Source organism: Haematobia irritans, chromosome 3 (genome assembly GCF_050003625.1).
Source record: "Haematobia irritans isolate KBUSLIRL chromosome 3, ASM5000362v1, whole genome shotgun sequence".
NCBI lineage: Eukaryota > Metazoa > Arthropoda > Insecta > Diptera > Muscidae > Haematobia > Haematobia irritans.
In genome coordinates, this window is record NC_134399.1 from 216993181 (window position 1) to 217006479 (window position 13299).

Genomic DNA, 13299 nt, shown 5'->3' on the forward strand with positions numbered 1-13299 from the left:
AATGTAAAATTATCGACAGTTTTAAATTCCAGATTAAATTTCTTTTTCAGTTCTTTCTTAAAACCAAACATACAACCACCGCTCGCACGACCAGCTCTTTGTGACTTCAACGCATCTACCCAGTGTATAATGTAGTTACGAAAATATGAGGCAAAAACTGATTGTTTATTAGACATTGCATGTGTTTCAAAAAGAAAAAAATATATCAAAATTATTCAGATATTTAATAAAGTTACCAAATTTTAAAGAGTTTTCAAGGTTTGCAACATTGTAGGATATTAAACGGCACGTATCAAATTGCTATTGTGTGATCTGGTATTCCTTCTTTGTTTGTGATGTTATTTTTTCACGGCAACATTGAACTTTTTATACCCTGCGCCACACTGTGGAACAGGGTGTTATAAGTTAGTGCATATGTTTGTAACACCCAGAAGGAGACGAGATAGACACATGGTGTCTTTGGCAATAATGCTCAGGGTGGGTCCCTGAGTCGATATAACCATGTCCGTCTTTCCGTCTGTCCGTCCGTCCGTCTGTCTGTGAACACATTTTTGTGATCAAAGTCTAGGTCGCAATTTAAGCCCAATCGCCTTCAAATTTAGCACATGTTCCTAATTTGGATCAGAATAAAACCCTATTGTTTTTGGAAGAAATCGGTTCAGATTTAGATATAGCTCCCATATATATCTTTCGCCCGATATGCACTAATATGGACCCAGAAGCCAGATTTTTAGCCGAATTTGGTTGAAATTTTGCACTAGGAGTACAATTAGTAGTATAGTCAAGTGTGTAAAATTTGATTGAAATCGGTTCAGATTTAGATATAGCTCCCATATATATCTTTCGCCCGATATGGACTTATATGGCCCTAGAAGCCAGATTTTTGGCCGACTTTGGTTGAAATTTTGCACTAGGAGTACAATTAGTAGTATAGTCAATTGTGTAAAATTTGATTGAAATCGGTTCAGATTTAGATATAGCACCCATATATATCTTTCGCCCGATATGGACTAATATGGACCCAGCAGCCAGAGTTTTATACCGATTTGCTTGAAATTTTGTACAAAAATAACACTTAGTCGTATAGTAAAGTGTGTAAAATTTGATTGAAATCGGTTCAGATTTAGATATAGCTCCCATATATATCTTTCGTCCCATATGGACTTATATGGCCCTAGAAGCCAGATTTTTGGCCGAATTTGGTTGAAATTTTGCACTAGGAGTACAATTAGTAGTATAGTCAATTGTGTAAAATTTGATTGAAATCGGTTCAGATTTAGATATAGCACCCATATATATATTTCGCCCGATATGGACTAATATGGACCCAGCAGCCAGAGTTTTATACCGATTTGATTGAAATTTTGTACAAACATAACACTTAGTCGTATAGTCAAGTGTGCAATATTTGATTAAAATCGGTTCAGATTTAGATATAGCTCCCATCAAGGCCGTAGCCAGGATTTTAATTCGGGGGGGGGGGGGGGGTTCAACTTAAAAAAAATATTCATATAATCTCATGTGTAGAAAATTTTATTTATGCATAGGTATGTATACAATATTTTTATACCCTTCACCATAGAATGGTGACGGGGGTATAATAAGTTTGTCATTCCGTTTGTAACACATCGAAATATCGATTTCTGACTATATAATGTATATATATATTCGTGATCAGGGAGAAATTCTAAGACAATATAACACGCTACAGTCTTCAATAATGAAGCAATCGTGCTGAAATTTTGCACAAACTCGTTTTTTGTCTGCAGTCAGGTCAAGTTCGAAGATGGGCTATATCGGTCCAGGTTTTGATATAGTCCCCATATAAACCGACCTCCCGATTTGGGGTCTTGGGCTTATAGAAATCGTAGTTTTTATCCAATTTGCCTGAAATTTGAAACCTAGAGGTATTTTATGACCATAAAGAGGTGTGCCAAAAATGGTGATTATCGGTCCATGTTTTGGTATAGCCCCCATATAGACCGATCTCCCGATTTTATTCTTGGGCTTATAGAAACCGCAGTTTTTATTTAATTTACCTGAAATTTGAAATCTAGAGGTATTGTAGGACCACAAATACGTGTGCCAAAAATTGTGAGTATCGGTCCATTTTTGGTATAACCCCCATATAGACCGATCTCCCGATTTTACTTCTTGGGCTTATAGAAGCCGCAGTTTTTATTCAATTTACCTGAAATTGGAAATCTAGAGGTATTGTAGGACCACAAATACGTGTGCCAAAAATTAGTATCGGTCCATGTTTTGGTATGGTCCCCATATAAAACGACCTCCCGATTTGGGGTCTTGGGCTTATAGAAACCGTAGTTTTTATCCAATTTGTCTGAAATTGGAAATCTAGAGGTATTTTAAGACCATAAAGAGGTGTGCTGAAAATGGTGAGTATCGGTCCATATTTTGGTATAGCCCCCATATAGACCGATTTCAAGATTTTACTTCTTGGGCTTCTAGAATCCGAAGTTTTTATTCTATTTGCCTGAAATTGGAAATCTAGAGGTATTTTCGGGTATAATATTTTTCGGGTATAATATTAAATTGAGCCGACGGGCTTTTTGGGCAGAAAATAAATCAATGACTTCTTCAGTCGGCACATTTATTCGGCGATGAACCGTCATTAATGCCAATCCTTTGAGTCTACTCTCGCTAGTCGAATTTCTAAGATACGTCTTTAATCTCTTCATGGTTGAAAATGAACGTTCGGATGAGCACGTAGTAACTGCAGGGATGGAAAATGCAGTACTTTAGTACTTTTTTCAAACCTTTTTCACCCCGGTAAGTACCGTAGTACCCCCGCGAATGATTTAGTACCTTTTTTTGTAGTGTATGGTACAATAGCTTTGACAAAATATTTTGAGAAAGTCTTTATCAACCTTATTTGCTAATAGTCTTTTACAAATATGGCAAAACAGACATGTTCATGTGGGAAGAAAATCTCGATTTTGTAAAAGACATAGTCAAAAACAGGATTTTATTGAACTTCAAGAAAGTTTTAGTCGAAAAAAGAATGCGATTCTATATTATCGATTTTTTATTTCGGTATAAATAGTTGTCAACATTTTATTTCTATATAGAATTTTTGCAAAATTTTATTTTTATAGAAAATTTTGTCAAAATTTTATTTCAATTGAAAATTTTGTAAAAATTTTATTTCTATGGGAATTTTTGCAAAATTTTATTTCTATAGAAAATTTTGTCAAGATTTTATTTTCTTTAAAATTCAGTCTCTTGACAATAATCTTCCAGTGAAATTTTTGTTGAAATTTAGTAAAAAGTACCTTTCCGCTCAAAAAATACCTTTTTTGTACTTTCTTAAAAATTGTATTTTCCATCCCTGAGTAACTGGCAAAGTGACCAAAATTTTTACAAGAATATGCACGTTTGGAAAAATCTCTTTATTGCTTCCATCGCTGAATTAGGCAGGTTCTTTTCGCAGGTTTTGCGCCATTTCATTTACACATGTGTGTTTGGCTGTTTCGTTGTTGTTGCTATGGCCAAACAAAGCGAGTCAGGTTCACAAAAAGAACAACAAACACACATAAAAAGCAGAAATACATTTTCCAAAAATGAAATTTGTGGTGCGAGAACAAAAATAATTTGTTTTTTTTTTCGACTTTTCAACTAGTATTCTATGATTTGTGCAAGTTTTATAGGTAAGCGTTTTTCAAAATAAAACCTCCAGCTTTTCTTCAACATCTTCGATAAGATTTTTCTATGCAGCTAAAAATATATATTTATTTATATAAAAATATTCATTCATTTCGGGGGGGGGGGGGGTTTGATCCTCCTCATCCCCCCCCCCCCCTGAATACGGCCTTGGCTCCCATATATATCTTTCGCCCGATATGGACTAATATGGTCGTAAAAGCCAGAGTTTTGGCCCAATTTGGTTTGCACAGGGAGTAGATTTAGCATTGTAGCTTTGCGTGCTAAATTTGGTTGAAATCGATTCAGATTTAGATATAGCTCCCATATATATCTTTCGCCCGATATGCACTTATATGGGCCCAGAAGCCAGAGTTTTATCCCGATTAGCTTGAAATTTTGCACAAGGAGTACAATTGGTAGTATAGTCATGTGTGCCAAATTTGATTGAAATCGGTTCAGATTTAGATATAGCTTCCATATATATTTTTCGCCCGATATGGACTTATATGGCCCCAGAAGCCAGAGTTTTGGGCCAATTTGGTTTAAATTTTGCACTAGGAGTACAATTAGTAATATAGTCATGTGTGCCAAATTTGATTGAAATCGGTTCAGATTTAGATATAGCTCCCATATATAAGTTTTTCTGATTTCGAAAAAAAATGGTCAAAATACCAACATTTTCCTTGTTAAATCGCTACTGCGTAGTCGAAAAGTTGTAAAACTTACTCTAATTTTCCTAAACTTCTAATACATATATATCGAGCGATAAATCATAAATAAACTTTTACGAAGTTTCCTTAAAATTGCTTCAGATTTTAATGTTTCCCATATTTTTTTTACTAAATTGTGTTCCACCCTAGTGCATTAGCCAACTTAAATTTTGTGTCTATAGATTTTGTAAAAGTCTATCAAATTCTGTCCAAATCGAGTGATATTTAAATGTATGTATTTGGGACAAACCTTTATATATAGCCCCCAACACATTTGACGGATGTTATATGGTATCGAAAATTTAGATCTACAAAGTGGTGCAGGGTATAATATAGTCGGCCCCACCCGACTTTAGACTTTCCTTACTTGTTTATAGCTAAAATATTGTTTTCACGCAAACATTAATAATAAATTTAATTTTTCAACCGCTCGTCTTTGACAATGGCAGTGACATTTAATTTGACTGTTCATACGGTTACAAAAGCATTTTTATCTATTGCATTAAAAAATAAAGTTATTCGTGATGGAATTCCAGTGTGATATTGTGATTGATTTGTATTTGACCGGAAAACAACAAGTGGGCCGTTAGAGCCCTCCAGCATTGAAAAATGTTGCGAAAAATTAATTTTCTCACTAAAAATAAAATGTTTATCGAAATCGAATGAATAATGCCCCAGAAAATAACATGTTTGCTACATGTTTATTAGGAGGTGATCATCCTTCTATGGATGTACCGTGATACTGGAAGTGTTGCATCGAATCCTAAAAATGGACGACTAAACCGGTAACAACATCAGAAATGATCCGAGAATTGAAGACCAAATTTGATAGAAATTTCACAAAATTTGCACCTTCGATTGGCCACCAGTAATCAAAATGGTCGCTGCGCACTTGTATTCATCAAACGTGAGGTTAAAATAAATGCAGACTATTATCGGGAAAAGATGCAGGCCAACAGGACTGATGACCATACACGCGTAAACCAAGAATGGCTTAAAAAAGAGGTTCCCTGCTTCTTTTCTATCGCACAATGGACACCAAAATCTATGGATCCCAGTCTGTTGGGATGTTTTGCTCGGAGCATTTTAGAGAGCACTAAAAATACTTAAGTGTTCATCATCTCAAGAGGTCCCTTCTCTGAATTTAGGGCAAAAACCACAGAGCCAATTTGTGAGATCTTTGTCTACCGTTTGAGGGCCATAATTCGTACCACAAGTAGAAAATTCAACTAAATCCTAAATAATTTTAAAATTTAATGTTATTTCTGACATTTTTTGCTTTGGAGTAATAAATTAAAAATACAGTCACCATGTACTTATGCGCAATTTCACCATGTTTTAAGTGGACACGTGTACCGCCTAAAAGTATACCCAGACTTTTATACCCTGCGCCACACTGTGGAACAGGGTATAATAAGTTTGTGCATTTGTATGTAACGCCAAGAAGGAAAAGTCTGAGACCCATCGTTTAGTATACCGATCGTCTTAGAATTAAATTCTGAGTCGATTTAGCGATGCCCGTCTGTCTGTCTGTCTGTCTGTCCGTCTGTCTGTCTGTCTGTTGATGTATTTTTGTGTGCAAAGTACAGCTCGAACTTTTAGTCCGATTGTCCTAAAATTTTGTATAGGGTCCTGTTTCGGCTCAAAGACGATCCCTATTGATTTTGGAAAAAATCGGTTCAGATTTAGATATAGCTGCCATATATATTTTTCACCGATCTGGTCATAATTGGCGTGTATATCAACCGATATTCCTCAAATTCCGTACATCCAAATATTTTATCAGTCTCGAAAAACTTGCAAAATATCATCCAAATCGGTTCAGATTTAGATATAGCTCCCATATATAGCTTTCGCCCGATTTACACTCCTTTGACCACAGAGGCCAATTTTTTGCTCCCATTTAGTTGAAATTTTGCACAGGGGGTAGAATTAGCATTGTAGCTATGCATGCCCAATTTGGTTGAAATCGGTTCAGATTTAGATATAGCTCCCATATATAGCTTTCGCCCGATTTACACTCAAATGACCACAGAGGCCAATTTTTTGCTCCGATTTAGTTGAAATTTTGCACAGGGAGTATAATTAGCATTGTAGCTATGCGTGCCCAATTTGGTTGAAATCGGTTCAGATTTAGATATAGCTCCCATATATAGCTTTCGCCCGATTTACACTCATATGACCACAGAGGCCAATTTTTTGCTCCGATTTAGTTGAAATTTTGCACAGGGAGTAGAATTAGCATTGTAGCTATGCGTGCCAAATTTGGTTGAAATCGGTTCAGATTTAGATATAGCTCCCATATATATGTTTTTCTGATTTCGACAAAAATGGTCAAAATACCAACATTTTCCTTGTAAAATCGCCACTGCTTAGTGGAAAAGTTGTAAAAATGACTCTAATTTTCCTAAACTTCTAATACATATATATCGAGTGATAAATCATAAATAAACTTTTGCGAAGTTTTCTTAAAATTGCTCCAGATTTAAATGTTTCCCATATTTTTTATACCCTTCACCACTACTGTGGTACAGTGTATAATAACTTTGTGCATTTGTATGTAACGCCAAGAAGGAAAAGTCTGAGACCCATCGTTTAGTATACCGATCGTCTTAGAATTAAATTCTGAGTCGATTTAGCGATGTCCGTCTGTCTGTCTGTCCGTCTGTCTGTCTGTCTGTTGATGTATTTTTGTGTGCAAAGTACAGCTCGCAGTTTTAGTCCGATTGTCCTTAAATTTGGTATAGGGTCCTGTTTCGACTCAAAGACGATCCCTATTGATTTTGGAAAAAATCGGTTCAGATATAGCTGCCATATATATTTTTCACCGATCTGGTCATAATTGGCGTGTATATCAACCGATCTTCCTCAAATTCCGTACATCCGAATATTTTATGAGTCTCGAAAAACTTGCAAAATATCAGCCAAATCGGTTCAGATTTAGATATAGCTCCCATATATAGCTTTCGCCCGATTTACACTCATTTGCCCACAGAGGCCAATTTTTTGCTCCGATTTAGTTGGAATTTTGCACAGGGAGTAGAATTAGCATTGTAGCTATGCGTGTCAAATTTGGTTGAAATCGGTTCAGATTTAGATATAGCTCCCATATATAGCTTTCGCCCGATTTACACTCAAATGACCACAGAGGCCAATTTTTTGCTCCGATTTAGTTGAAATTTTGCACAGGGAGTAGAATTAGCATTGTAGCTATGCGTGCTAAATTTGGTTGAAATCGGTTCAGATTTAGATATAGCTCCCATATATAGCTTTCGCCCGATTTACACTCATATGACCACAGAGGCCAATTTTTTGCTCCGATTTAGTTGCAATTTTGCACAGGGAGTATGATTAGCATTGTAGCTATGGGTGCCAAATTTGGTTGAAATCGGTTCAGATTTAGATATATCTCCCATATATAGCTTTCGCCCGATTTACACTCATATGACCGTAGAGGCCAATTTTTAACTCCGATTTAGTTGAAATTGTACACAGGGAGTAGAATTAGCATTGTGGCTATGCGCGCCAAATTTGGTTGAAATCGGTTCAGATTTAGATATAGCTCCCATATATATGTGTTTCTGATTTCGACAAAAATGGTCAAAATACCAACATTTTCCTTGTAAAATCGCCACTGCTTAGTCGAAAAGTTGTAAAAATGACTCTAATTTTCCTAAACTTCTAATGCATATATATCGAGCGATAAATCATAAATAAACTTTTGCGAAGTTTTCTTAAAATTTCTCCAGATTTAAATGTTTCCCATATTTTTTTTTTACTAACATTGTGTTCTACCCTAGTGCATTAGCCGACTTAAATTTTGAGTCTATAGATTTTGTAGAAGTCTATCAAATTCTGTCCAGATCGAGTGATATTTAAATGTATGTATTTGGGACAAACCTTTATATATAGCCCCAACACATTTGACGGATGTGATATGGTATCGAAAATTTAGATCTACAAAGTGGTGCAGGGTATAATATAGTCGGCCCCGCCCGACTTTAGACTTTCCTTACTTGTTTTTATATAAGAAAAACCGAGTTAATCTCCTGAACGGGAATGAAAAATCAAATTTTTAAATTGTACCAACAAGAATAAAAAAGTGTACTTTTTGGATTAAAATTGTACGATCGGATATCGTAAGAGAAAAAACGAAATTATTAGTTAACTTGTAAAATAGCGAAAGTGCTATTGTCAAAATTCAAAATCTGTTTCCATCCAATGTATTTGGGGATTTGAACAAGAGCGATTCTTGAAACAAAAATACTCATGCAATTTTGGCTCAGAAATTGGGAATAAGGCATTCAATATTGGAAATTAATTGAGTGAAAACAAGAGTTGTCTGATCTGGCAGAAATTTCGAAGTTTCGATATGACCTCAGAATCAAGAATCATAAAATCCTAAATACGTATATTTTTTTACCCATTTTAGGATATAAACAAATACATACGGCCGTAAGTTCGGCCAGGCCAAATCTTATGTACCCTCCACCATGGATTGCGTAAAAACTTCTACGAAAGACTGTCATCCACAATCGAATTACTTGGGTTGTGGTATCTTAAAACTTCTTAAAATCGTTTTATAAATTTTGAGTTAGTTATATTAGACAAAAAATTTATATATAGGTAAGTCTACAAATAATTAGGAATCGATATGGACTTTTGGGGGCTATATACAATTATGAACTTGATATGGACAAATTTGGTGTGATTGGGGATCGATTTATATGAGGGCTATATATAACTATAAATGGACCTAGTTTGGCATTGTTGTTAGCGGTCATATTCTAGCACAGTGTACCACATTTCAGCCGGATCGGATGAAATTTGCTTCTCTTAGAGGCTCCGCAAGCCAAATCGGGGGATCGGTTTATATGAGGGCTATATATAATTATGGACTAATATGAACCAATTCCTGCATGGTTGTTGGATGCCATATACTAACATCACGTACCAAATTTCAACCGAATCGGATGAATTTTGCCCTTTCAAGAGGCTCCGGAGGTCAAATCTGGTGATCGGTTTATACGGGGGCTATATATAATTATGGACAAATTTTTGCATGGTCATTAGAGACCATATACTAACATCATGTACCAAATTTCAGCAGGATCGGATGAAATTTGATTCTCTTAGAGGCCCCGCAAGCCAAATCGGGGGATCGGTTTATATGGGGGCTATAATTATGGACCGACGTGGACCAATTTTTGCATGGTTGTTCGTGGCCATATACTAATACCATGTACCAAATTACAGCCGGATCGGATGAAATTTGCTTCTCTTAGAGGATTCGCAAGCCAAATTTGGGGGTCCGTTTATATGGGGGCTATACGTAAAAGTGGACCGATGTGGCCCATTTGCAATACCATCCGACCTACATCAATAACAACAACTTGTGCCAAATTTCAAGTCGATAGCTTGTTTCGTTCGGAAGTTAGCATGATTTCAACAGACGGACGGACGGACGGACATACTCAGATCGACTCAGAGTTTCAGCAAGACCCAGAATGTATATACTGTATGGGGTCTTATAGCAATATTTCGATGTGCTACAAACGAAATGACAAAGTTAATATACCCCCATCCTATGGTGGAGGGTATAAAAATGGTATATGTGAAGTCAACATTTGATGTTTTGAATATTTTAAATATGCAGTTAGCTTTTAATCTTCCGAAATTTTATATTTTATTGTCAGATACACATCGAACTACAACTTTTAAATGGACATTTTTTATCCCACTTGATTGTAATTTGGTCAGTACCTAAAATATCTGTATTGGACTCCTCGAACATTTTGATGGCGAGCTGAGTATTTCAAATTGTACCATTGCACTTTTGTAGTACCATTGTACTTTTGAGAAGTGGAATGTACCAAATATAGTACAATTGTACCAACTTTTACATCCCTGCTCATGAATTATTAAATTTCAAGAAGTGCTTCTCAATGAAATGTAGATAAAATGCTTGTCAAGCCCATGTTAAATTCATTGCGTTTGCGCCAATTTGGCACCACTTTCGGATCGAAAAGAACATTTTCACTACTTTTTTTGCGACGTATCTGAGAGTCTTAAATACCAGTATGTTTAAAATTTGAGGCAAATGGGATAAAAAATACAGATTCATCAATCCCAAGAAATAAAATCGGGAAATCGGTCTATATGGGGGCTATACACAAACATGGACCGATACTCATTATTTTCGGTACACCATTTTATGGTCTTTAAATAGATTTGCAATTTCAGGCAAATTGGATAAAAACTAAGAAATAGAATCGGGAGATCGGTCTATATAGGGGCTATATAAAAACATGGACCGAACTTCGAACTTGACCTGCCTGTAAACAAAAAAGCGAATCTGAGCCAAATATTTCGTATTGTTACAAATGGAATGATGAACTTATTATACTCCATTTCGTTTGGTAGAGATTTGATATATAAACAAATTAATGTTGGCAGTTTTATCAAAACTTCTTAAATTGAATGGATACAGAATATGGTAGTGGTTACTTTAGTTCTTGAGTGCTGGAAGATTAATTTTAATGCAAGCAGATAAGTTGCTCTGAAGTTTGCTTCTTTGGTCTCTGTGGTTGGACATCATTAGAATAAATAATAAAGAGAAAAGAAAATGGCACGAAACTTTGGGACTGTAAAAGAAAATTGCTTGTTAATTCTAAAGTAAGCCTTATGGAAGTAGGAAAATGATAATAAACGAGGATATAGAAAGGAGAATGGAAGGGGTTGAGTGAATGCACCTATAAAGAAAGTTTTTTTTTACCCACAAGGGAATACTGAAGTATCATTTTAAAAATTGAAGATATAATATTTAAATTTTATTAGGATAAAAGGACACTAGATTATTGTTTATTTATTTAAGTATGGAAATATCATATTATGTTCAAAACTCCCATCTAGTCTTATGTTTTTTGCTTTTCGAATCTAGCGATCCCGATATATACCCTGACCCCTTGGTATTTAATCCACAACGTTTTATTAACGAAAAGGATATAGCACCTTGTACATATTTTGCTTTTGGTGATGGACCCCGCATGTGCCCTGGTATGTAAGATGGCATTCCCACAATTACACATATTTTATATTTTATTGTGTATAGTAAAAAAATTTAATATTTTTTCATTTGCTCTATAAACAGGTGGCCGTTTCGGTTTAACACAGAGTATGGCTGGTATTGTAACACTCCTATCCAAATACACTGTACACGTGGCTGATAGAGCTGCTGATAAGCCACTCGAAATTTCACCAACCACTTTTTTAACAGCTGCCAAGGATGGCATTTGGATAACATTTAAAGAGCGCTCATAAAACGGAAAAGTTGTAAAAAGTTTCTGTATAAGAGGAATACTACAACCCAAATGGAGTTCTAATGGTACCTAGTATTTTACTATTTAAATGAAAATTAATGACTTTTTATTACTTTTGGCGGCTAGAAAATAAAGTTTAATTTGGTGTAATGTGTTCTTCCTGAGATGAGTTTTACGACTTTATAAATGCAAGGATTTTCATGTCAAGGTTATAGTGTTTTGGTGACATGTTTAATATAAAACTTTGGTTGTAATGGTTTGAATACTCTGTTATCAAATATGTTATTCAACTTTTAATTTCAATAGTGATCCAGTGACTGGTACGAATAGCGTTAAACTCCAAAATTTTCCTCAACATGTAAAAAAAATCAAGTATATACGGCCGTAAGTTCGGCCATAATTATGGAACGATATGGACCAATTTTGGCATGGTTGTTAGAGACCATATACTAACACCACGTACCAAATTTCAACCGGATCGGATGAATTTTGCTCCTGCAAGAGGCTCCAGAGGTCAAATCTGGGGATCGGTTTATATGGGGGCTATATATAATTATGGACCGATATAGACCAATTTTGGTATGGTTGTTAGAGACCATATACTAACACCACGTACCAAATTGCAACCGGATCGGATGAATTTTGCTCCTCCAAGAGGATCTGCAAGCCAAATCTGAGAGTCGGTTTATATGGGGGCTATACATAATTATGGACCGATGTGGACCAATTTTGGCATGGTTGTTAGAGACCATATAGTAACACCACGTACCAAATTTCAGCCGCATCGGATGAAATTTGCTTCTCTTAGAGGCTCCGCAAGTAAAATCTGGGGATCGGTTTGTATGGGGGCTATATATAATTATGGACCGATATGGACCAATTTTGGCATGGTTGTTAGAGACCAGATACTAACAACACGTACCAAATTTCTACAGGATCGGGTAAATTTTGCTCCTCCAAGAGGCTCTGCAAGCCAACTCAGGGGATTGGTTTATATGGGGCTATATATAATTATGGAACGATGTGGTCCAATTTTTGCATGGTTGTTCGAGACCATATACTAACACCATGTACCAAATTTCAACCGGATCGGATGAGTTTTGCTTCTCTTAGAGGCTCCGAAAGCCAAATCTGGGGATCGGTTTATATGGGGGCTATATATAATTATGGACCGATATGGACCAATTTTTGCATGGTTGTTAGATACCATATATTAACACCATGTACCAAATTTCAACTGGATCGGATGAATTTTGCTCCTCCAAGAGGATCTGCAAGCCAAATCTGAGCGTCGGTTTATATGGGGGCTATACGTAAAAGTGGTCCGACATGGTCCATTTGCAATACCATCCGACCTACCTCAATAACAACTACTTGTGCCTTGTGCGTGATTTCAACAGGCGGACGGGCATGCTTAGATCGACTCAGAATTTCACCACGACCCAGAATATATATATAGATTATGGGGTCTTAGAGCAATATTTCGATGTGTTACAAACGGAATGACAAAGTTAATATACCCCCCACCCTATGGTGGAGGGTATAAATATAATTATGTTTCGTTAGGTCAAAAACCTTTGTTATTAGCACCTAATTATACCCTTCAC

The 13299-nt window shown here is 35.9% G+C and overlaps 2 protein-coding genes across 2 annotated transcripts in view; one reads left to right on the forward strand and one right to left on the reverse strand.

Moving 5' to 3' along the window:
- Cyp308a1 (Cytochrome P450 308a1) overlaps window positions 1–11856 on the forward strand; it is a 40046-nt gene extending 28190 nt beyond the window's left edge. The window contains exons 8-9 of the mRNA XM_075302850.1: window positions 11314–11429; window positions 11524–11856. Coding sequence (XP_075158965.1) covers window positions 11314–11429; window positions 11524–11693 — 286 coding nt within the window. The 3' untranslated portion in view covers window positions 11694–11856. The remainder of the gene's footprint in view (window positions 1–11313; window positions 11430–11523) is intronic.
- Window positions 1–13299, reverse strand: part of LOC142232135 (uncharacterized) — a 199248-nt gene that overhangs the window by 49833 nt on the left and 136116 nt on the right. The window lies entirely within an intron of this gene.